Source organism: Festucalex cinctus, chromosome 1, assembly GCF_051991245.1.
Source record: "Festucalex cinctus isolate MCC-2025b chromosome 1, RoL_Fcin_1.0, whole genome shotgun sequence".
Classification (NCBI taxonomy): Eukaryota; Metazoa; Chordata; class Actinopteri; order Syngnathiformes; family Syngnathidae; genus Festucalex; species Festucalex cinctus.
Window position 1 is genome coordinate 63,048,174 of NC_135411.1, and position 26,320 is coordinate 63,074,493.

Here is a 26,320-nt window from a genome sequence, read left to right on the forward strand (position 1 = left end):
TACACCATTCTTTCTAGCATATGACAAGGTTTGTGATTCTTTGGTAGGGAGTTCTCCCTCTACTTCTTTGAGATTTGATCACTCAATTTGTCATATTCTTTTTCTCCACTGATTCCTCCAAGTCTTTTCTTCTTGCTCTTGCTCTGTTTGACTTAGTGCTGAGTCAGAGAACTGTAATTAGGACTCCTCCTCATCACCGCATCACTTCCTGCTGATGTGTGTGTCAAAACAGACTTCTGTATTTCAGAGAACTGTAATTCTCACTTAGACTTGTAACATCACTCACTGTTACAGTTCCCATGCTGCAAAGTCTGAAGTGTTTAACTCATTCACTGCCTTTGACAAGTATACTTGTCAATTATATATATTTTTAGAGTGGAGATAATGGGGGAGAATCTGATTATGCTCCATTGTAAATGTCAAACTTGGAAACTTTAACTCATCTCAACTTTATTTATAAAGCGATTTAAGAACAGGCTTTGCTGTATACAAAGTGCTGTACATAAACAAGAACAAAGCAAACATTTTGAAGTGCGAATACAGGTTGTTGTTGTTGTTGTTTTACACAAGTAAATACATTTTACATCATTGAATAAATAAGAAGTAGTGAATAAAGAGATAAATAAATACATAAATAAGTATACTAAACTTCAAACTCATACACACCACAAAACACCAAGAACAAGTCTCATGGTGTGCCAAAAGCCAAAGAATACAGATGTTTTAATAAACACAGTTTCAGAGTCCATGGGAGAAATAGCTGTATTTTGTGCAACTTACATTTTTCTGCTGTCAATTATAAAAGAACGGGACGAGGCAAAAAGTGTTCTATTTTATGCTGTCATTTAGTAGATTCGGTTTATATATACCGGTAATTATTGAATGTAATATCGCGTGGGTATTGAAAATGTTGACATTTTCTAAAATGGTTGGAAGTGAATGAGTTTAAAAGTAGGTCAGAAATCAGACTGTAATTGAATGTATATACTGTATTATACCAAAGATGCTAAGATAATAAGCCCACAGTAATGATGTATTGATGATTAATCAAAAACCACTCGCTTCAATACCACTGCGGACCGTCTGAAGAAGCCACCTTCTCTTGGAGTGGGTGTTTTTGTTTTGTTTTTTTCCCTCTGTAACACCTGCTAAGGCTTGCTTTGGTGTTGTAGTTAGGGCTGGGTTTAAAAAATCGAATAATCAATATCGAATTGATTAGGGCTGCACATTATGTTTAAAAAAAAAATCAATTGCGATATTGGCCCATGCAATATGCATATTGCACAGACATGCAATAAGTTTCATATGGAATTATATGCTTTTATCTGAATTTGACCATGTAGATGCTAACTAAAGTGTGCAGCGCCATCCAATAGTTGAACATTATTGAGAGGTAATTACAATTAACTAAGAATACATTGAGGTTGTTTATTTTGCCGCATGAAAAAATTTCATTCTGTCATTACATAATAAAAAATTAATTTCTGTAGGTACATGTTAGATATTGCAATAATATTGCTCTCTCTATATTTGGCAACTATATCGCATGTTTTTCCAATATTGTGCAGCGCTAGAATTAATTTTCCTTTTCGAGCCTGATATCGATTCATAAAACCATGAATCGATTTTACTGTCTTTTTTTTTTTTCCCCCATAAATTCATAAGAAAATATAGAATTTAAAGGCCATATATTTTGTATCTTGCCTTTCTCTTGACGTTTGCTGTTCACATGAATTTAAAAGTATTTTCTTAAATTTATGAAAGACCGGACTTGTTGCACTTTAAGACAATTCAGAATCTTTTTAATTTATATTTACAATTATTGAATTAGAATTATGAAAATATTTTCATCTCATCCTTGCTGATGTCAATGTTTGTGTAACACGTAAGTGATTATACACGTTATTTTCATTAAACTAAATCAGTAAGCAGTTACTGCCTCCACAAAGTTTAATTTGGAATTTAATGTGTGTGCAATTTTTATCATGACCTTGATATTTAAGAAGAATTGATGTTCCTTAATTATTAATTAATCAAGTGAATCGAATCGGGAGAAAAAAAATCGAAATTAACTCAACTCTTGTGAATCGAAATCGAATCGATTGAGAACAGTTGTAGTTCAATTTATTTTATTTAACCAGGTAAAAATGTTTGAGAACTAATTGTCATTTACAAACATGACCTGGACGGGACCTGGACCAATTACTGCTTCTCAATGCTTGTGGTATCACATCTATTTTCCTGGCAACAATGTTGCTTCACTTATACAGTAATAATATTTAAGTTCCACTGTAATAACATTTATTTCAGCAATTTACCCCTCTAGAGTGGGAATGTTCATTTTACTTTTACCACAACTGTGTTAAATAGTTGGAAGTCTGATTTGTGTATTATGATGCTGCAAGTTCTGCTCTCTAAGGGAGGCCTCACACATGGTATTGGCCGCGAGCATTCTCAATAAATGGACTTCATTGAGTGAAATCGTTATAATCTTCCTTAGTTTATCTGAGACGGTGAGCTCATGACTCCTTTGGTCTGTTCTGCTATGTCTGCTGCTTCCCTGCTGGGCATAAAGAAGGTCACAGTCGTTTGCACGATTTTTGGGGGGAAAAACCTAGTTGCCATTTTTCAGACCAATATTGCGATTCGATTTGCAGTTTTTGTGTTTTACACATTAAAATGCATGAAAACACTACAATTGTGAGTCAGTTTAGTTTCAGACAAGTAATCTGATCAATATTTTAACAATGCAATACTAGAATGTCACTATTTGATTAAAAGTACGAGGCGAAGACGTCCTCTTCTGGTGAAGATGCTAAGAGGGGAGCTTTGACCTACATTTTATGCTTCTAAACCAAATAATTTGCCAATAAAAACAATACATTGAGGCTTAGGCTATGGTGAGATTAGAATATAGTTACATATCCAGAATAATAACACAGAATGGAAAATAACATCCCAATTATTTTTTTGTAGCATCATTAAATTCAAACAAGAAAGAGACACATGAATGTAAACAATCTTCAAGTATCAAGTGTCAACATTTAAACATTGCACACTATTATGCACTTATATCAAGTACTCATGACAAAACTCTTGTATTAACAGTGCAAAACTGAGGTCTGTCCATTCATTGTTTGCATACAGCTTTTGAATTTCTTTGTGCCCTTGTAATATCTTTGTGCCTATGCGAACTTTTTTCATAAGGCGTGACTAACGTGAATGCTGCTGTTAGCAATGTTAGCTTAGCACACCCGCTAGTTACCTCCCCTTGTCGGTCTTTTTTTTTTTTACCTGCTTGACATGCTTCATACCGAAGTCGGTGGTGTTTTTTTAAGTGTTGATATAAGTTGGTCGTTTTGCCTCTAGATCTGGCTTCTCGCTGATAGCACATTTTGTATCTGGCGCTTTTCTTTTGGTCCACGTCATTTTTGTCGAATCTGAAATGCTTCCAAATAACAGACATACCGCCATTCTTTGCTACAAGTTGCTCTCTCTCCCCTCCTTTGTAGCGGCAGAAGTCCCTTCTTCTTCCATTAAATCCACTTTGGTGCACAGCAATCAAGGTGCACTCGTTATGGTTGCGCTGGCTGTATAGAATGAAGGCACCGGAGCGCAGACTAACTTGTATGAACCAACAACGCTGATTGGTCAGCGCCATTAAGACTCGCACATCAGCAATTGTGGTTGGCTAGTACCGCTATCACTCAAACGGCAAAGGGGGGGAAAGAAAAACTATCTAAAACTGCACTGTTTTGCGATTTAGGTTATTGCACTTGGTCAAACCTCGATGTCGATTAGATTTAGATTAATCGTGCAGCCCTAGTCGTTTGAATGACTTTTCCTAAAAAAAAATAAAACGTTCTTGTTTATCAGGACCGGTCCCACACTGAATCGGCATTTTTTTGTCCCCGGTTGTTAGCGTCTCCATGGGACCTTTTTCGGGGCCGAGCGGTTCCGCTGTAACCGCAGCTCAGAACCCTTTCGGCAGTGGTTCTGCAGCGACGATAGTCTGGGGCTGAGCGGGGCCGTCACTGTCATCTGATTGGTCGACAGCAACGCAGCAAGCAACGCCGTGGCACGCACCCATTTCCTTGTTTTATGCGAGAGAACCGGAGGCGCCTGCCGGTCTTCGCCAAAGTCATAAAATTATAGTATATAAAATAAATGTTTTGCAACAACGCTGAACTATATTTACAATTTAAAAGGTACTTGTGGATGGATTTGTAAAGTTCGAGCGCTGTGTTGAGCGATAGTAAACAGCCATTCTGTTACAGAGAAAAACCACAATCAATTTATAGATACATTTATTAAAAATGGAAAATATTTTGCGAAATACATTTTCCATGCTGAGAGTTGTTGTTTATCTTGGACTTATCTTGAGACCTTATGTTTAAAGCTGCTCTCTGTAACAATTTGGCCAAAAATATATTACAATAGCCTTTTTATTTGACCATTTATGACTGAAACATCTTCTGATTAGTAGGTTAACACCTTAGCTCTCCACAATGGCTACTCCTGCAAATCTCTGTTGGCCCTCATTTTCCTCTTGATAATACAGTATTACAAGAGGAAAATGAGGGCCAGCAGAAGAGCTGAAAGCAAGCATCAAGAAAGCCTGGGCTTCCAGGACCCCCACGCAATGCCACGGCGCATCGACGCAGTGATTAAGGCAAAGGGATTCCCAACCAACTACTCAAGATTGACATATCGTTTTGAAAATACCATCCATCCATCTTTTCCCCCCATGAAAAACACTGAGAACTTAGTATACATGGTGATTTCTTCACAGTATTCCATTTTTTTAAATCCTATTTTTATGGGTTTTATGAGCTGGAAAGCCAAATTATGTAAAAATAAATATTTGAAATTACTTAAATTTTGGGTCCTGAATCTGTAACCTATGAAAATTTGACTTTTTGAATGGAAGTATGGAAATAAATGAACTTTTTCATGATATTCAATTTTTTTGAAAGGGGTTTGTATGTTTACTCATGGCTTGTTGTCGATGGAAGTGCTGCATAATCTAATGTCAGAGAGGTGGTCTGCAGTGGCAGCTGTGGAGAAGATAATCCCTGGTATGGACCTTAGCCTATCAAATAGCAATTTATATATATTGTGGCTCAATCAGATTAAAAAGACCACAAAAAAAAAGTAGTCAGCAAAAAGAGAAGGATGCAAATCGTCCAATGTCTTGGAGCAGAGACAAAACTTAGACATAGACATATTGCTGTGGTTGTCCCATTTCTGTGTGGTATGAATACTGCCTGCCAAGCAGTTATTTAGTTCTGCTTATACCCCTTCAGTTCCAAGAGACACACCAGATAGACATCTACGCAAATGAAAAAGCCAACCAATTTCAGTGGGTTTTATTTGATTAGAACCAGGACTAACCCAAATGTGGGGAAATTATGTGCTTTCTAGCTGTGCTCATTTTAGTAAACACTGCTATGTCACCAATGTACATTGTTTTTAGGGCTGCCTCAGTGTGGATTATTCAAATCAGATAAGCATCTGTGCACTTTGATTTTGTGGGCCAAATCACTCAGTCACAGATGACTTTTTTTTTTTTTTTTTTTTTTTTTTTTTTATTCCAGTGGTGTTTGGTCCTTTGTTCCTGTGCCAAAATGGATTCACTAGAGAACATATGAGAACCGACTGCCCAAATTTAAAAAATGAAGTTTTGGCGTAATCAAAAAGAGGAGGAGGATCTTAGCTTTCCAATGATACATCAACAATTGTGCTTTGACGTTTCATCTCTGACATACCGTGATTTGAAGATGGTCTGGACATGTCAGAATTTCAATCAGAAAATGTCACCAACAACCCTGAACATGTCCTTAGCAACCACCATGTTTGTGTAACCAGATAGCCACCAAATCTGGACTCAGAAGCTCAGGACATACTGACATACATACAGTTTAATGTCATTTTCATCCATGAAATAGTAATTCAATTTTTAAAAGTAATTTTGAAACAGCCTAATTGACCTTTATTTAAAGGGATACAAGACTTAACTCAGTCTTTCCAGTATTGTATTAGTCATTGTGTATAAAGAATAAAGGTGCAAATATCTCTGGCATCTTATTCCTTGAATTTTCTTTTTTAAACCGATCAAAATAAGAACATACCGTGGTGAATGCCATTCTCCTGGTCACATGATCGTGATGACATATTCTGTGTGTAAACGACAGCTGCTGATGTAATGGGTAAGAAAAAGACTTCTAAAAGTCTTCTATCCCAAATACTGCGCCAATTCTGTTCAGAGTAGAATCCTCAGCGCGTGGGGTGGGGTGGTGCGGGGTGGTCTCCTAATGTGGGCTAAAGCGTGCTTAGCACACATGTAGCATGGCCTGGAAGAGTAAAAGTCACTCGGATGTTTACCGTCCAGGCTAGGGACCGTCTACAACTTACATTTCCAGAGTGAACAATGTCAGTGGTGACTTGACTGGTAATTTGAGCCTCGTCAGTCCCCAACTTCGACAATCGACTCGCCGGCCTCCTTATCGGCCGGTTTCATCTTCACTTTAAGCTGGACACAAATGTTTGGCGAGTCCTTCCTTGCTGTACTGCTTTTGAAAAAGTGCTTCTTTGCTATAAGGCATAATTCCACCTTTGATGTCCGCCGTGGAATGCAATAATTCCTCGTGAGTCTCTTTGTTGTCACTGGCAGCCATGTTATTGTTTGCGTGTTTACGTGATATGTCACGATGTTCACTTGACTGTCCAAAAATGGCCGATCCTGTACTTGATGCAAAAATATTCATAAAAGGTGCTACATGAAAACATAATCGCTCAACATGAATTGACATTTTTTTTCAGGGAATAGTTAAAATTAACCATTTCACAATAGCTGGTTAGTTTTTCATAAATCGTGTTCCTTTAACAGGATGAATTCAGGAGTACATGTATCATCGGGTATGTAGAATCCACAAACTCTTGTTAAACTAGCTAAAATGTTGCCGGCTGGCCTGTTACTTTGAATTAGCAATTCCAATTTTTACTTTTCAATTAATTTGAATAATTAAATTAAAAATTTTAATAGTCCATAATTTTTTTCTCTATCTTTTTCCCAACAAAACTTTTGAAAAATTGAATATTTAATGTTTTTGTAGTTAGAATTTGAGAAAGATTATAATTTAATGAAAAACCTAAAATTTCAGGGAGAAAACCACCTGGAGTAGATTCTGAAAAGTGGCTCCATTGCAAGGTGGGACATGGCCAAAAGAGCGTAATTGAGGCATGGCTTGGTGGCTGTTTGAAGACAGAACCCACAGCCACTTACAATTGATGTATGCTTCTACCAACTTGTATTTGAACGTTTAAACGTTCAAGGGTTAGCAGCTGACAAAGGCTAGTGACAGTTGGCATTCTGCAAGCTCACTAGAGCAAAAAGTCTAAGGCCAACAGGACAACTGTCTCGAGTGGATCGGGGAAATAATTGTTTTAGGGAAGAGGCAAAATAAGGATGGCAGGGAAAAGTGATACAGAGAATGGGAGCAAGTGAAGACCTCTGATTTTAAGAGCAAGCTGTGCCCCAGCCCAAAAAAAGCATGTTTTCCTCTTTGAATTATGTAGATGGGATGCGATCAAAGGAAGTCAAGCCCCTGAACTTATGAAATTCTAATGAGTGAAACTGAGTCATTCGTCAATGCAGGATTCTGCCTGACTGCTTCCAAGGCTTGGGATTAATGCTATCTCTGCTTAAATTCAAGTCGCTCAGTCTCACCCAAGTCACGGCCCCCTTTTGTGACACATTCCTGCTCATCTTTTTTGCATTACAATAACTCTTTACTTTTTTTTTCTTTTCTTTTTTTGTTAAATTTGTTGGTCTTTATATGAAGCGAGTGAGTTTGCAGTTAACATGACATTAAATTGAAACTAGCTTGTTGCCCTCTTTCCTCAAAGTTGAACATATGCAGCTCGAAACAAAGTGACTGTGAGCTGCAACAATTTTACCCACATTCTTGCCCCAATAAGTAAAGGGCTGCATTCTATTTTTAAATAGCGAGAGGAATATAAAAGCCAGCTACACGCACATGCAAAGAATGATACAAATACAGAAATAGCATTTAAGGTTGTGGGCTTGTGGCTAAGATAATTTTCATTGCTGACTTATCCGTATTTGGTCCAGTCTATTAAAGCAGTGGTTGTCATTTGACACTTTGGAATGAGAATGACCAATATTCTGGCATTAAGGTCAATGACAGAAACACGCAATTGTTTTCATTTGAATCTAAAAAGAAAATGGAAGTGATGTAAGCAAGATTTATCAGCAGATGTTTATCAGCATTGCAATAAGACAACAGAAAATAAAATTGTACCATTAGCACTAGTATAATCTTTAACTAGCATAGCGTAATCGAGATGTAAATCCTTAGCGAGGAATCAGGTATGTGTTTATTTGCTTTTCCCTTCACCAGGTGCAAACGTATAATCAGTCCTTATGTTGGTCATCTGTTTTTTCTTGTTCACATTACGTTGTCACTTAATCAGTCTACATGTTTCCAATTGTGCTCTTTCACCCTAGATTAAGTAGTTGGCTAATTTGCTATAGTGTCTTTTTAATTGTGCTGTACCATATGCCAGTGTTGTTGTTTAAGGCATGTGCAAATATTCACCAAGCAGTTAGTTACCTTGTTGTAGACAGTGTGCACTTCACCCCGAGCCCACCACCACAAATTTGAACTTCTACTTTCAAGGTCCTGCAAGATGTCATTAGTTTCCATTGTTTATTTGATGTGGTTGTGTGCAACATGAATGACCCTCTATTTGTTTTGTTTTTTGTCGTCACCAGGTATTAAATGAAGAGTGTGATCAGAACTGGTACAAGGCAGAGCTAAATGGAAAAGATGGTTTCATCCCCAAGAATTACATAGAGATGAAGGCCCATCCGTAAGTATTCTTGCACAGCTTTCTAAAATCTCTTATTTCACCGTTATTTGTACAACTTTGCCATAATGAAATTCATTGATGGAGATCAAATAGGTTGCATCTGATCTCCCACAAGTACTTTGTTAAATGTATCTAACAAATGTTCAGTAATGGAAGTTTGAGCATTGTTTTGCCTCATTGTCAATTTGGACAACTTTATTTGAGGGACACTCATAATGGCAGTTGCTGGTTTACTATACGGTAAAGCATTTAAAAAAAAAAAAAAAAACGGGGGGGAAAAAAAACAATCCTGTTGCATAACAACACAGGATGTTTTGTGCTTGACTTTACAGTGACCGGCCACAACAGTGTGACCTCTTGCATAATATAATTTGCCATATAAGAGATGTATCGAAATAACTGATATTATAAACATAATCTCAGTTTTGATGTTCACTCTGAAAACTATGAATTGAACATTGTTTAATTCTGTTCTATTTCGTCCCTCCTTGTCGCGACAGTGTCAAGGGGAATTCCGTGCTGGTTACAGCACCGCCACCTGGCGGTCGGGAGGGACTCATAGAACCGTAGTTACATTCGTAACTTTCGTGTAGAACGGCCTGTGCCATATTGAGCACTCAGATGCCTCAAAATGTGCTATCTAAATTTTGAGCATTAGCCACAGCTCCCGCAATGTGATGCCTTTCTTCACCACTGCAAACAACCTTTGACCCTCATGAAGACAAGCAGTTTAGAAAATGTATCGATGGATGCAGACTGCTGCACAACTAGAAAAATAAACCTACTTTAAATCACTCAGCTGAGCATCATCTTTTGCAAAAACATATTTTTCATGTGATGACTATCCATCATCAGGCCATCGTTTGGCTTTCTACTGTAAATTATTTATTCAATTACTAATAGAGTACAGTAAATAATGACGGCACAGAATTTTCAAATGTGTTTACTGGAGTGATATTACATTTTAAATATGCATCCATTGACTGTTCCGCTGTCTGGGGCAGGCTGTTAGGCTGCTGTTTGGGCACATGCTTGCTTCTGTGTAGTACAGTCCTTTATTATTATTATTATTATTATTATTGTTATTGTTGTTGTTGTTGTTGTTGTTGTTATTTATTTTTTTGTTAAAATGCAGAGTATAAATACTGTCATTTGTTTATGTAATTGTCAGCACAGGCTAATACTACTTACACACTCTTGGAATGACAGCTCCACTGCCATCTACTGTAGTGGATGTGCAATGACACTTTATTCTGCTACGGCAAAAAAAAAAAAAAAAAAAAAAAGTTCCTTGGTATCACATGAACCACAATGACTACCTCTATCTATACAGACTCTTTATACAACCTCTATATTATAGAGGTTTCAAAATGTTTAAATAATGCAGTGATGGTTCAATGTCAATCAGTGTGCAAGCTACACATTTTAAAATAAAATAAAGCTCGTTTGACAATTGGATTTATTCAAATTTGCAAGCGGTCATAAATAATATTGTGGTCGACGAGTGTGGCTTTTGATGCACTTTAGTCATGCTTGCGGTTTGTGGGGCCTGTGAAGTGCGATTAGTCGGTGAGTGTTGCACTGTCAGTGAACCTCCAAAGTAGCTGCCGTGTCAAATGAGACACGCAACGATCCAATTTGCTGTTAAATCTAATCATGGCGGGGCTCTAAGAATACTTCAATAGGAAATTCCTGCTCTCCAAACATCACCTCGCCAAAAGACTTCAGTCATATTCACAATAACTAAAGCTCGACTGGTTTACATGTAATATGCTGCAGGCTTTTGTCCTTAATTAAATATTGACGTTATTGTTGCACAATGAAACCTTTTTGCCCAGTGGGTAAATTGTTTAGGATGCATTGATACCACTTTTTCTATTTTCTCTGCTCATGGTCATTATACTGTCAGAACCTGATACCCATGCCCAATTATGATAATAATTTTGTGTGTGTAGGGAATCACCTTGGTGTCAACTGTGCTTTGTTGTGCAATTATGTTGTGTTACAACAGTTGTCAGTTATCAGTTAACAGCAATACAATTTGTTGTCCATTGGAAATATAATAAAGAAAATGGCAATCTGTTCTAGGAGCAAGCTTATCCTAAGATTTGACCTTTATTGTTTTTGCCATTTATTTATTTATTTGTTTATTTGTTTATTTATTTATTTATTTAATTATGTAATTATTTATTATAGTGTTTGTTTTCTTTTAGTGTTTAAATGTTTTTATTTGGTAGTTATTAACTTTTTTAGCTCCAGTGTTTCTTCATGAGGGAGCCTCCACACTGGGAGGGATGGCTGGTCTCCTGCGGGCGGGCGGTTGTCGGCTCGCTTCAGTCTGTATGGAGCAGGCTGCGGTCACTGTGGGCCGGCAGTCTCTGGCATGGCATTGCTCCCTGTGGTGGTTGACCGTCATCCCTCTCAGTGTGGACGAACTGCCTTTCCTTACTGGGTTCTTCTGTGCCCCACCATGTTGTGGTTTACGTGTGTCTGTGGGTAAGAGCATCGGGATTGGGGGGGCTTTCTCTTTTTATTGTATTATGGATGTTGTAATTGGTCAGCACTTTGAGTTGCATTTGAATGTATGAAAGCTGCTATATTATAATAGTTTGATTGATTGATATAGTAGATTTTACTATCAAGTAACATTTTGATTAACCTCTTAATTCATATCAGCCCAAGTTCCCTTGTAAACTCTGAATATTCAAATGCAACATAATAAAGCAAGAGTGCTATTCCAAGCAGAATACAATGTTGACTGGTAATATTGCCAAAAAGACTTGGCCATCTCTTATGATCGATTTGCTTCTGCCAAGATGCCACATTTTTATTTGACTTTGCAAAGGTTACGGTAATTAAAAAAACAAATGAAAAACTTCCAGTCAGTCACCTTTACTCACGCTTTCATCTCTGTTAGGAATATCAGTCACCCAAGTGTTTGTCTCCTCCTCCAGGTGGTTCTTTGGGAAGATCCCTCGGGCCAAAGCAGAGGAGATGCTCAACAAACAAAGGCACGATGGCGCCTTCCTCATTAGAGAGAGTGAGAGTGCACCGGGCGACTTCTCTCTCTCTGTCAAGTGAGTAGCAGCACGCACAACTCCAACTGGAGTTCAACATCCATCATTGCTCACTCTCCCAACAATCGATCAGCTTCACAAATGACCAAGCTCTGGTGGTCTGAGTCATCAACGCAGCCACTTCCTTATTCTGGTGAAGTCTGAGCTTGGTTCGCCCGTTAGCTTCTTTTCCAGTATTTGCTTAGTAAACGACCTTACTTCCTCTTCTGCGTTTCCATTACCGAAAAACGCATCATGTCGCTGCACTCTTCTCTTTGCGCTTGAATGAATCAGCAGCTTCATTGGCCGCTTCATTTGAATACAGTCCCACACGCTTCTGCCGTTGCACGCTTGATTTTTCTTGTCAAGCCTCAAGGCAAACTTCTGGCTGTGACCTTTTCCAGGTTTGGGAACGATGTACAGCACTTCAAGGTTCTCCGTGATGGCGCCGGCAAGTATTTCCTGTGGGTGGTGAAGTTTAACTCCCTCAATGAGCTGGTGGACTACCATCGCTCCACCTCCGTCTCCCGTAACCAGCAAATCTTTTTGCGGGACATCGAGCAGGTCCACCAGGTAACACGCTAACTTCCTGTGATGATACTTGGTTCCCTCTTATTGTTAGTCGATCAATTAGCAGGAACTGATACTCAATAGTAACTTCCTGTTGATATCGTGGATATTTATTATTGAGGAATTGGGGGGGAAACCAACCGTTCCTTTAAAAACAAAAAGTGATGTGCAGAGATGGATCATACTTCAGTGAGAAGCTACGTATATACTTGGCCCCTGTAAAGTGAAAATAAGCATGTTTTGGTTTTGTTTTCTTTTGTGAATAAGCCCGAAACATCTGAATGATAAACATTACGTTACTTTATGTCAAAAAAAAAAAAAAAAAAAAAAAGACAGACATGTGATAACCATAGTTTATTAGTCTGGAAATATTTGAACGAAACTGATATTTAAAAGTATTTTGCATGTGAATGTGCAGCAGCACTTCCCTCTTAAATGTTAACCAAAATATTGCAAGTTTTGGTCTAATATTTCCAGACTACGCTTAACATATTGATGCCTTCTTAAAATAATTGCCAGTCATTTTTTCAGGAAACACAAGGAATGTAACCATTTGTATCAAGAAATGATTTAGGCAAAAAAATAATTTTTGCAAAAAAAAAAAAAATGACAGGCACTTATTTTAAGAGGGTGATGATATGTCTACATGTATACTGTACTCGTAAATTTTGGTGACAATCAGTCGTGTTTTTTGGATAGACGTAATTCTTTTTGCCAATTTATGACGTGAGCTAAATTTAAAAAAACAAAAACTGAGTTTCGTTCTAATATTGTCAGACTATTAAAATGATACTTGACTCATTTAGCCATTTTCAGTAGTGAAAAGTTAATATTTTGTCCATAATGAATTTGACAACGTCATTATTTTTTATGTACAGTTAATGCCTTTAAAAAGTATTTTTTTTTACTTGCTGTCGACTGATGATGACATCACCTGTGCTGAGGAAGTAGGTAACGGACAATCACGGCTCACCTGTTTTCTGGGTTTGGTCAGTAAACTGAGCCATGATTGGTCGTTACCTACTTCCTCAGCACAGGTGATGTCATCAAGAAGAACAAGAAGAAAAAATACATTTTAAAGGTATTGTACATGAAAAATAATTAAGTTACCACATTAGTTATGGACAAAATACAAAATGACAAAAATGTGCACGTCTGCACATGTATTTGTAAATTTTGGAGACAATCAATCACATTTTTTATTCATATGCCACCATAATGCACATGCAAACTCAGACGGGTTGCTGTGTTTGCCAGTCACTTTGCAATAAATGTTTTGTTTTTTGTTTTTGGTCTGTCTTTTTCGGAGGAAGAATATGAAATCTGAGATGGGTAGGAGTGATATCTAAATTATGGCAATAATTGTTGACACCATATGCATTTTTATTGCACAATTAGACCAAGAAATAAGTGCAAAATGGGGCCGTTGATTGCACAAAGCACATCACATCATGATGTGACTGGACAAAAATGTCCAATAATTACATCTTCTAATAAAACGGAAACAGAAAATGATTTTAATCTGTTGTGTGGGCCGATTTGACTCAAATTTCAGGTTAATTCGCGCATTATCTAAAATGTCGCTTTTACGCAGTGAACGTGTCACAAATTCAACATTGGCAATGTTCGCAGCTCAGTGGGATATGGCCTGAAGCAACTCACAATTGTGCTGGATAGCCACTGATGAAGTTCTTATATATTAGGGGAGGGCTGACTGAACACAAGTGTGTCACTGGGCACTGTTTTAGCCATGTTAAAAAAAAAAAAAATCATCAAATCATCATTTCAGCTAACAAAAGTACACTATTAATCCTAGCCTATAGAAAGAAATGCCATGGAGAGGCTAAAAGAAATTGGTATAAATGTTACATTATACCTCATTATATATATTTTCCATATTCTATGGGTGCATATCCCAGTAATATCCAGCCTTCGTCTCATTGGTGTACTGTAATTAAGAATTACATCAGTCCCCAATGTTGCTGGAGTTCCAGTTTGCGTCCAACTTTTTTTTTTTGTCCTCCCTGAGCTTTGCCTTGCCAGTTTTTGAATCTCCCGGTGCACCCTGGCTAACCTCTGTCCGCCTGTGTTTCCCGGTTCCCATGGCACAGCATCCCACATACGTGCAGGCGCTGTTTGACTTCGACCCGCAGGAGGAAGGCGAGCTGGGTTTCCGACGCGGCGACTTCATCCAAGTCCTGGACAACTCTGACCCCAACTGGTGGAAAGGCGGTTGCCATGGCCAAACGGGCATGTTCCCGCGCAACTACGTCACACCGGTCAATCGGAACATGTGAAACAGTCCCGCCATGTAAACGGCCGCCACCTTCATCATCATTCTAGATGTCATCAGTCCCTCCACCCTCATCCGATCGCCAAACAAACGCCCACACCCCGCACCCCCCCCCCCCCCCCCCCCTTCACAAACCCCCACCATAGCAGGAGCAGAGAGGAAGAATGCAAACACGTGCAAAGTGAAAGAGAGCGATAAGACAGGAGCGCTGTCATAGGCGGGCGGCGCTTTTGTGGTGGGTGGCAGCCGAGCATAGATCCAGCTCGACTTGCACCGAGACTGCGAACGTCTTGGTGAGGATTGCAAGCGGCTGCCTTTGAGGGGAAAGAGAGAACTAAATGATTTGACTCCCACAGCCGCTTCTGTCTTCTCCTTAAAACTTCTTAACATTCTGCCGCCTTGTGTTCGCTTTTGCCGCATGTTCTTTTTAGCAGCCGCATCTGTTTTAAAGGAAAAACAAAAAAATATAAAGAAGAAATTGTTTTGTTTTGTTTTTTTTTTAGGAAAAAAAAAAAAAAGAACTGATGCCATATACAGCAAGTTTCCATGTCTGCGATAATTGGCTCGTGAGCATTGTACATCAGCCGCTGGCTGTATAAATAAATCAACTATAGAGAGAATCCATTTTTTTAAGAATATATATATTATATATTTGTATGTGTTTGTCTGTATTTCCTCTCATCACAAATTTGTAAATTATGTTGAATGCTTTGTTTTTCCGGAAAAGACCTAGTAGCTCTAGAATGTGCTGAATTGTCCTTCAAGTTTCTATCGGAGGCGTCTCTGATAACGCGCGATCTTGTTGGAAAGTCCACTTAGCATCAGGAAAAGAAAACCAGTCGAGCTCTTGTCGTCGAGCGGCAAGCCATGTATGACATCAGCCGCCATCCCCCCAAAAGGCAACGTTTTTGTTACAACCATTTGAATGTAGCTGACTGAGTCTGCAGATTTTAACACGAGGGAAGCAGGCTGGGACAAATGAACTAACTACATGATCGGCAAGGGAAAAGAAAAGGCGCTGTCATGTTATCCACGTTTGTTCATCACATGTACAGTACAGCTCAAAGCTCTCCTTGTCATACGTGCGCATAGCATGGGGGGACTTAGATTGGATAATCGCATGTAATCAGCAGTCTGCAACTGGCACACATGAACACTTCCCACAACTGAGATTGTCTTTTTTTTTTTTTTCTCTCTCATCAGATGACAGATCAGCTTAAATCATATTAAACATTTTTGTCTTTTTGATTTTTGTCAGTAACTTGTGGTGTCGAGCACTTTTTTTTTTTTTTTTTTTTTTTTTATTTTGGTCAAAGATTTCGATCTCTGTTCTGCTCCAGTCTATGTCCGCGTGTTTTTTGTTGGTTTCTTGCTCTCTCTGGATAGTGCCTTTCTCTCTGGTGTTTTAGCGTCTGTGACCCCCTTCCGTTTTATGGGGCCTGCCAGTCCTGCAGTGAGAAACACGTGTACATAATCTAACCTTTCCCACCACTTTCTCCCACATCAACTCGCCTTCACCTTAGTCCACACCTACATGGAACTCTTATTTAAGTGTCTCGCCTTGTCTTACCTAATGATACTCTTTCGGTTTTGCTTCTTTTTTTCTTTATTTTTCTTGTTTTTTTTTTGTTTCTTGTTTTCAATTAATAAAATGCAATTATTAAAAAAGAGGATTGTGTGTTTTATTAAGAACCACTGAAAGAATTGTAGGCTTTCTCTGCTGGCCCAACCACTGATATACAAGCTAATTGCGGGTGTAACTAGATCAATAATGGTCATCAATGATGTCGTGTCAGCATTTGTCCCTTCTATGATAGGTTAGTCAGAGTAAATCTTGCTGCAGTCAGGTTTGACTAGCAAAATACATCTGGAGTCATCTCCACACCAGGCCTGTGCAAAAAATTGACAATTCAATTAAATGGATGAATTTGAATTGACAAAATGGATCAATTTGAATTAGGAAGTGGAATTTAATTCAATGTTGGAAATCTTATTGCAATATATATTTCGTAAGTCAAAGTAATTAAATGAAACCATCGTTTTGTAGTAATTATTAAAGTACTATAGAGTAACGCTGTTACATCTAATGGTCAACTGATCAGCAAATGTCATCGAGGCAGCATCAACCTGTTCTACCATCATATCAAACAATTATAAAGTTTTTACCATTATAATGATCTGTTTTATCTGAGTAGGCTTTTAATGTTAAAAACAAGTACTTTTCTATAATTATTGTATACATAGTCCTTAGAATGACTGTAAAAAAAAAAAAACAATCATTTAAATACTAAATAGTATTCTATAGTATAAAACTTGATTAATAAATATGCTCAAGTTTTGCATCATATATTTTTCAATTGCAGTTCTGCTTCCTGTTTGCTACCTCATTTCAAATTCAATAAATGAATTGGAATTTCGGGCTTATTCTCGTTATGGAGCCCTACTGCACATGTTAAATACATTTTAATCAGCATTCCTCATGAGTATGATGTCTTACATTTGTAAACATTTTCATTATTGTCTAATTGGTTGGGTGTATGCATTTTTTTTTTAATCTCGCACTATAGTGGGCCATATGACATCCATTTTTAAATTAAGTTAAATACAGTTAGTTCCTAATCTAAAATGAATTACAGAATACCATAGAAATTCCCAGATACTATGCAATAGGGGTGTGAATTGCCTAGTACCTGACGATTCGATTCGTATCACGATTCACAAGTCACGATTCGATTCGATACCGATTAATCCCGATACGAATTTATAAGTCGATTGTTGCGATTTTTTTTCATTCAAATTTAGAAAATACTAATCAGTAAGCTTGTAGAGTGTAAGATTTATATGAAAATGTATTATTTATTTAACTGAAATTTCAGTCTTATAGAGGTTGTAATCTGTTTCATGTTTGAACAGCATTAAAATAAAATATTAAGGCTTAATGTTCCATTCATATAACATTCTTCCATGCTCAAGGTGTGAATCCTAACCCGAAGTCAGATGTTTTGTTGAATGTTTTTCCATTAAAAATGGAAGTTTAAAAATCGATTCACACACACACACACACACAAAAAAAAGGCAATGATGATAAGACGTTGAATCGGTAAGACTGAACAAGAAGAAGAAGAATGAACAATTCTGAGCTCTTAAAAAAAAATAATAATAAAATCGATTTTTTTTTTATTGAATCGATTCGAGAACCGCGCGATGTAGTATCGCGATATATCGCCGAATCGATTTCATCGACATCATCTGGGTGACATCAGAGCTGACTAAGTGCTATGAAATCATTGACGCTACCCTGTGTCACATCCATCCATTTTCTTGACTGCTTATTCCTCACAAGGGTCGCGGGGGGTGCTGGCGCCTATCTCAGCTGGCTCTGGGCAGTAGGCCGGGGACACCCTGGACTGGTTGCCAGCCAATTGCAAGGCACACAGAGACGAACAACCATCCACACGCACACTAGGGACAATTCGGAGCACCCAATTAACCTGCCATGCATGTCTTTGGAATGTGGGAGGAGACCGGAGTACCCGGAGAATTCCCACGCGGGCACGGGGAGAATATGCAAACTCCACCCAGGAAGGCCGGAGCCTGGACTCAAACCGGAGTCCTCAGAAATGGGAGGCGGACGTGCTAACCAGTCATCCACCGTGCCGCCCTCTGTGTCACATACTGGGTATTATTTGTATAAGTGAACTGAGCACCTGCTAACCTGGCAATAGCCAGATGGATATGTATTACATATCCATCTAGTACCTCTCCACATTAATTTTGTCGGGAAAAGGCAGGACATTCTGTACAATAATTCGAGCTAATTGGACGATGCGTCATTCTACATGTTTGTTTTAACCAATCACGGCCACGGGTGAAAATTTCGTCTTCGGGAAGCACGAACATCTTACCAGCTAGAAATGCACGAAGTGCCTTTCGCTGTTCAACATTCAACAAGGAAACGGCGAGTAATTCTGCGAGAACAGAATTAATTGTAGCGTCCATTCGTCCATGTTGGGTTTGTTTGTTAGCTCCTGCGTAGGTGCTGGCTTCCTGGTTTCTTCACAGTTGTATATCCCGCCCCCCAAACACAATGTCGCTCTGTGATTGGTCCGAACCACCAGCGGTTCGGGAACGGCTGTTACCTGCTGGAGCAGTACAAGATGTATTCCCCGGAGTTTGTGAACTCACAAATACCGCGAGAATTCATCTTGCGAGAGCAAGTTTAAGCACCTGCCTAAAGGCCAGCAATATCTCTCTAGCTCCCTCTCTCCTTTCATCTTTCTTAATGTCTCTCCATCTTGTTACACTTTGTTGTTCTCGCACTTTTCACCCTGTTGCAGTCTTTTCAAACAAAAAATAATACAGTAAACCAGATGACACCCTTACAGCAAATGTGTAAAATACTGTTTTGCTTACTTCAGCCTTAGCTGTCACAACATTTAGTAGCCTATGCTAGCCTATAAATGGTGATGGTATTTATGCTAAACTAGTTGATATTCAGTATCCCACTTAGTTGTTGTTTTTTTATCATAATGTTGTGTAAATCAACCCCAATAAGGTTAAAGCTACCTTTTACGATTAAAAACCATGCATCATTTGAAGACATGTAAAGATAACAGTGTAATACTGATGCAGTAAGTTGTTTTTGTTATTGTTTTTTTGTGGCGTTAGTCCAACCTCATTCTTCTCAACCATCATTTGATTCTTTTAAACACGCTCGTTACATCATCAGTCCCCATTTTTCTTATCTAATCTGGACTCTTTTCTACTTATGAAAGATATCAGCCTGCTTCAGTGCTCCCATTCAATCCAAGGCACCCGTGACGCATTCACTGGCAGCCACATGCTCTGGCTTTAAGGGTGTTCTGATGTTCTCAAGGAATAAATATTAACAGAATGTTTAGAAATGTGTGTTTTGAAAAGTATTCTCTATACATGTTATGTCAATGGAAAGACTCCCTCTTGGATGATGACCCATTTGCCAAGAAGGTGCAATAATCAGTGTGGCCTAGCCTACAGGCTGTTTACCATATGTTGCGTCCAGCAGCATGTCATGCCAGCATTTTAAGATGATTGAAGGATTTGCAAGAGACGGGACCTTAAAGTAAAGAAGATTATTGTTTGTGTTTGAACTAAATGACCCGTTTGTGCAAGTCACATTTTATGTTGAATATCCGGCTCCTTGCATCATTGTGTGGCCTACACAAGCAAACAAAGTGTTTAAGTTCAAGTTTTCTGTTAGATAGCTTTGTTATTATTATTATTATTATTATTATTATTATTATTATTATTATTATTATTATTATTATTATTATTGGCAGAAAATCTGTATGGAAATTACCTTTTTTCACGTCACTTTTAACAGTTACAACTACAACACAATTATTATTTTTTTTACCTATCCTTTTTCTCATCCTTGTTTTACATTTTCAATAGTTGTTTGTTCTTTACATTCATGTAGTGTTGTCTTTTTGGTTATAACAAATTTTACTTGATTTCTAAGTTTGTGTGCTTTGTGATCCATCCTTCAGCTGTTTTCAAAAATCATGGATGGAGCTGGCAGACTTGAGTTTTTGCAATTAATGGTGTTCCCATTTGTGTGTCAGTCCCAGAGGTGTGCAATGCTAAAGTGTGAACGCAGCTGTGTTATTTGCTGTTGTGTCTTTACTGTTCTCTCAGTTTAGCTCTTATTTTTCAGCCCTGGTTAGTGCTGTTAATCATAAAAGTCAACAGTGAGCTGAAGTTTAACCCTTAGCTACTCTCCCTTGTAATAATATATTAAATCAAAACTAACATCAAATCATAACTAACTATATGTTAATTATTTGGTTTTGCGCTTCCCAGCCACAATGTCACTTATTCATATTTATGAAAGAATTGTATTTTCATTACGTTCAGTAATGTACATTCATTCATCTAGTTCTTAATCCTGACGACAAAGATCAAGCAGGTAAATGTTATTTTTGTTTTTGTTTTTGCAGCTTGCTGTCAATCGGGCGAATGTAGCATACCCAACAAGACGTTCCAGGGTCCCTTGAAAGGTACTATATAAATTCAAGTTATTATCATGTTTTGTATGTGGTGATGATGCTGTATTGTAGGGACTGTACTATCGTCGAATAAAACAAAAGAGAACAACAACAGAGAATAAATAGGCCTACATGCTAATTATTTGATGTAATGTAATGTAACCTAAATACGACGTCTATGCAGAGTAGACAAAATGACATTTTCGAAAACGTGTGCAACTGCTCTGTTGTTCTTGTCTTCCAGATGACGGCTTGTTTTTTTTTCTTCTGGGTTGTACGTAATTGGACTGCCACCTGCTGGTCCTATATTGTATGTGATACAACAACATCAGGCTAGTCTAGTGCGTATATCTTCTTCTTTCAGCTTTTCCCTTCAGGGGTCGCAACAGTGAATCAGTTGCCTCCATCTAACCCTGTCCTCTGCATCCTCTGCTCTCACATCAACTACCTTCATGTCCTCTTGAACTACATCCATAAACCTCCTCTTTGGTCTTCCTCTCAATCTTCTGCCTGGCATTTGGAAACTCAGCATCCTTCTGCCAATATAGTCACTATCTCTCCTCTGGACATGTCCAAACCATCTCAGTCTGGCCTCTCTGACTTTATCTCCAAAGCTTCTAACATGTGCTGTCCCTCTGATTTACTCATTCCTGATCCTATCCAACCTGGTCACTCCCAAAGAGAACCTCAGCATCTTCATCTCTGCCACCTCCAGCTCTGCCTCCTGTCTTTTGCTCAGTGGCACTGTCTCCAGACCAAACAACATCGCTGGTCTCACCACAGTTTTATAAACCTTTCCTTTCATTTTAGCCGAAAGTCTTCTATCACACATCACACCTGACACTTTTCTCCACCCGTTCCAGCCTGCCTGCTTCTTCACTTCTTTTCCACACTCCCCATTGCTCTGGACTGTTGACCCTAAATACTTAAACTCCTCCACCTTCTTGGTCTCTTCTCCCTGTAACCTCACTCTTTCACTTGGGTCCCTCTCATTCACGCACAGATACTCCGTCTTGCTACGGCTAATCTTCATTCCCCTCCTTTCCAGGGCAAACCTCCACGCCTCGAGCTTCCCCTCCACCTGTTCCCTGCTTTCACTACAGATCACTATGTCATCTGCAAACATCATAGTCCATGGGGATTCCTGTCTAACCTCGTCTGTCATCCTGTCCATTAGCATAGCGAACAAGAAGGGGCTCAGAGCTGATCCCTGATGTACCTCCTCCACCTTGAACTCCTCCGTCACACCTATAGCACACCTCACCACTGTCTTACAGTCCTCATACGTCCTGCACCACTTGAAACATACTTCTACGTCACTCCAGACTTCCTCAATATATATATAAACACATAGTAGCCTATGTGATTTAATATTGCAAATACAGTATTACAAATACGATATTTGTCTTTTGACCATTTGATGTTCCGATGCTAAATGTGCGAAGTGAAGCGATACATTTTTTGTGTTATAATGTGCAAACTTGCACTGGTAAAGTAAATAAATTACCATTATTACAAATACAAACTGATTAACAAATTGTGTTTTGTTTTGTTTTTTCCTCAAGTAGCTTATTTGTGGAATTTCACATTATGAAACACTGCAATCAATGGTGGTCCTTGCTTGAATGACAGACCACATTTGAGTTGACTTTTTTAGTATGTGTTGAAATACAAAAAAAATAAAAAATACACTTGAGATACAGTAGGCAGTAAACACAACTTTTGTATAATTTTATTACCCTCAAAATAAAATATTTTAAATGATAAATAGCTGGGAGTTTCCAATCCATCTGTGACTGAGCAAATGGATTGGCAATATATTTATCACATTATCCATCCATCCATTTTCTTGACCGCTTATTCCTCACAAGGGTCGCGGGGGTGCTGGCGCCTATCTCAGCTGGCTCTGGGCAGTAGGCGGGGGACACCCTGGACTGGTTGCCAACCAATCGCAGGGCACACAGAGATGAACAACCATCCACACTCACACGCACACCTAGGGACAATTCGGAGCGCCCAATTAACCTGCCATGCATGTATTTGGAATGTGGGAGGAGACCGGCGTACCCGGAGAAGACCCACGCGGGCACGGGGAGAACATGCAAACTCCACCCAGGAAGGTCCGAGCCTGGACTCGAACCGGAGACCTCAGAACTGGGAAGCGGACGTGCTAACCACTCGACTACCGTGCCACCCTTATCACATTATATTTTACTTAAATTGGATTAAATGTGGCGGTACGGTGGATGACTGGTTAGCACGTCTGCCTCCCAGTTCTGAGGACTCTGGTTCGAGTCCAGGCTCCGACCTGCCTGGGTAGAGTTTGTATGTTCTCCCTGTGCCTGCTGGGTCTTCTCCGGCTACTCCGGTCTCCTCCCACATTCCAAAGACATGCATGGCAGGTTAATTGGGTGCTCCGAATTGTCCCAAGGTGTGCTTGTGAGTGTGGATGTTTGTTTGTCTCTGTGTGCCCTGCGATTGGCTGGCAACCAGTTTAGTGTATACCTTGGGCCCTGGCATTTTGACTTAGGCCCGTTGGCCCAGCCCAATTTTTGACCAATCTTGGCTACCACATAGCTCTACCATTGATGTTTATTGGTTCAGTTTGCACTCTATATTGTAAATGGTTTAATGGGCTGTTCCCTCTAAGCTGTGAGCCGGTCGCTGGGTAAAATGGAGGAAAATAATAATTGAATAGCACCACATCAGCCCCAAAAGACACCGGCCCGCCGGGCATCTGCCCTGTATGCCAGATGGCCAGTCCAGCCCTGGGTGTATCTTGCCTACTGTCCGAAACCAGCTACGATAGGCTCCAGCACCCCTGCGACCCTTGTGAGGAGTAAGCGGTTAAGAAAATGGATGGATGGATTAAATGTGCCATTTGTACCATCTTTCTTTGTTGTTTGGTTGTATACAAAGTGACACGTTTTGTGTATATGTTATATAACTCAACTCAACTCAACTCAACTTTGTTTATAAAGCGCTTTAAGAACAGGCATTGCTGTATACAAAGTGCTGTACATAAACATCGGTTGTGCAATAAAGAAGGTAATAAAACAAGAACAAAGCAAACATTTCAAAGTGCGTATATAAGTTTGTTTTTAATTTTATTTTATTTACAAGTAAATTTCACATCAGTAAATTAATAAGTAGGCCGGTGAATAAATAAAAAATAAATAAATAAATAAATAAAAAATAAATAAATGCATTATTAAGTAGACTAAGCATCAAACTCATATACACCACAAAACATCAAGAACAAGTCTCATGGTGCGCCAAAAACCAAAGAATACAGATGTGTTTTAAGACGTGTTTAAAAAAAAAAAAAAAAAGAGGATAAAAAGGAGGATTGCCTATTATTTAGTGGAAGGTCATTCCAAAGGGAGGGACTGGCAAGACCAAAGGCTCAATCTCCTCTAAACCTCCGCTTTGCCCTTGGTACCTCCAATTGAGTCTGGTCTGCTGACCTGAGGCACCGGGCAGGCGTGCAGGGGTGCAAGAGCTCAGCGAGATAAGGTGGGGCAAGACCATTGAGAGATTTGAAAACAAATAGAAGAATCTTAAAGTGGACTCTAAATTTCACGGGCAGCCAGTGAAGAGTGGCCAGAATAGGGGTTACGTGTTCCCCCTTACGGGCACCGGTAAAGAGACGAGCAGCAGAAGGGAGGACTGGCTGATTCCAAAATAAAGTGCATTAGCCGAGATGTAACAAAGGCATGGATTACAAAATTAATAGAAAAAAAGAGGAAAAACAAATTAAAAATGACATAAGTTGACGTGTAAAAATAGTACTACTAATAATAAAACAATTGTTTTTTCCCCCCCTCCTCGTTTGTTGTTACCACTAGGGAGCTAGTAACTGTACCACGTGACCCGAGTGGTAGGGGCCTGTAGTGTTTGTTGAGCCAGAGACAGAGAGGCAGAAAAGAAAAATGGCGGCTCTTGGCGAACCCGAACGGGACGCCGGGCTAACATTTTGAGCTTTCACACCCGAGGAAACGCACAGGGTTGCGGGCTTGCATGCTCGGTGCTAACCCCGACCGCTGTGGTGCTGCTGGGGGACCGCTTTTCAATCGCTTCCTCGTCGGCTAAGCGGACACAATCACTGGGATTGTAAACGAGTAGCTTTCGCCTATCATGAGAGGGAAAAGGGGCAGGCCGCCCAAACCGCTAGCAACCGAGGAGCAATCGCCAGCTCCGGCTTCCACCAGGGGCTTGCGGCCGAGGAGGAATATCAAGCCCCGCTTCCGAGACAGCGGGGACGAGGACGCGGAAAGTGTCGTTCGGGAAGCAGCCAAGCCGGTCAAGAAAAAGAAAGCTGGATCTGTCATCTCGACGCGAGGCAGGGGACGAGGCAGCGGTGGCCGCGGAGGAAGAGGGGGTCGCGCAGGCAGGAAGACGCCTGGCCACAAAACGGTGGTGTACGACGACCACGAGAGCGACGAGGACGACGACGCTGTCAGTTTGAGGTCGGAGGAGGAAGAGCCGGTCGAGGAGGACCCTCGGTCCGACGAGGACGAGGCCTTCAAGGAGGACTTGGACTGCCTTGATGATGTGCTCGACGAGCAACAGCAGGAGGAGGAGGAGGTGGAGGAGGATGCCAGCTACTGCACGGAAAGTAGCTTTCGGAGTCAGAGTACACACGCCAGCACTCCGGGTAAATTAACTACAAACGTAACCATTATGCGCAAACATGGGCGACGTGCCTCGTAATCCCAACACAAGATCAACAAGCACTGTGCATAGTTTTACACGAAGCAGTAAGGTTATTGTTCAAAATGGAGAATGCACAGTACGGCACACAGGCCGCAGTCTGTGCTTCGTTATCGTAGGCAGGTGGATTGTAAAGTTAACACACTGGAGGGTTCACGTTGCATATTTACATTCCGAACGTGTATCTTGTCTGACCTAATTCAAACCTAATTGTTTTAGGGCATTGTGTTTTCCTCAGGTGAGTGGTAGCTTTGAATGCTAATGTTAGCAAGCACAATTAGCCCATACAAACAAGTTGTTGTCAACCAGAGGTTGCAAAAGTAAGTATTCGCGTTCAACACTTAATTAAAAGTACAGATACCTATGTGTTTATTTATTTATTTAAAAAAAAAAAGGCAATAAAACTGTTCAGTAGACCATTCCACTCGTGTACTTGAGGAAACGAAAAATACACTGAATGATACTGAAGTACAAAAGTGAAATTAGTTTTTACTGTTAGTTATTTATATTACCCATGTTGATAACTTAAAAAAATAAAAAATAATTCTAATGCACACATGCAAGTTTAATAACTATTATTAACGTACACAGTGCTTGTACTAAGAAGAAAAAACAACAATATTTTGCTGTGACGACTCTGAAGCGCAACTCTCCTGTAGTGAATATTTATAGAATAGTTTAATCTATCAGTTATTTAAATCGTTTAATTGACTAATCGGATTAATTTTAATTTTGCATTAAAGTGTATTACAAAAGCATTTTTCCCC

At 39.4% G+C, this 26,320-nt stretch overlaps 2 protein-coding genes across 5 annotated transcripts in view; both read left to right on the forward strand.

Moving 5' to 3' along the window:
* Positions 1-16,060, forward strand: part of grb2b (growth factor receptor-bound protein 2b) — a 30,354-nt gene extending 14,294 nt beyond the window's left edge. For both annotated transcript variants that reach the window (XM_077500941.1, XM_077500950.1), the window contains exons 3-6: positions 8,798-8,895; positions 11,850-11,972; positions 12,356-12,524; positions 14,633-16,060. In XM_077500941.1, the coding sequence (XP_077357067.1) occupies positions 8,798-8,895; positions 11,850-11,972; positions 12,356-12,524; positions 14,633-14,818 (576 nt within the window). In that variant the 3' untranslated portion in view covers positions 14,819-16,060. The remainder of the gene's footprint in view (positions 1-8,797; positions 8,896-11,849; positions 11,973-12,355; positions 12,525-14,632) is intronic.
* Positions 16,061-24,708: 8,648 nt separating this feature from the next.
* bptf (bromodomain PHD finger transcription factor) overlaps positions 24,709-26,320 on the forward strand; it is a 34,805-nt gene continuing 33,193 nt past the window's right edge. For 2 of the 3 annotated variants that reach the window (XM_077500971.1, XM_077500980.1), the window contains exon 1: positions 24,710-25,497. In XM_077500971.1, the coding sequence (XP_077357097.1) occupies positions 24,978-25,497 (520 nt within the window). In that variant the 5' untranslated portion in view covers positions 24,710-24,977. Of the gene's footprint in view, positions 25,498-26,320 lie in introns of all 3 variants that reach the window. The other variant, XM_077500962.1, reaches the window with a different exon arrangement.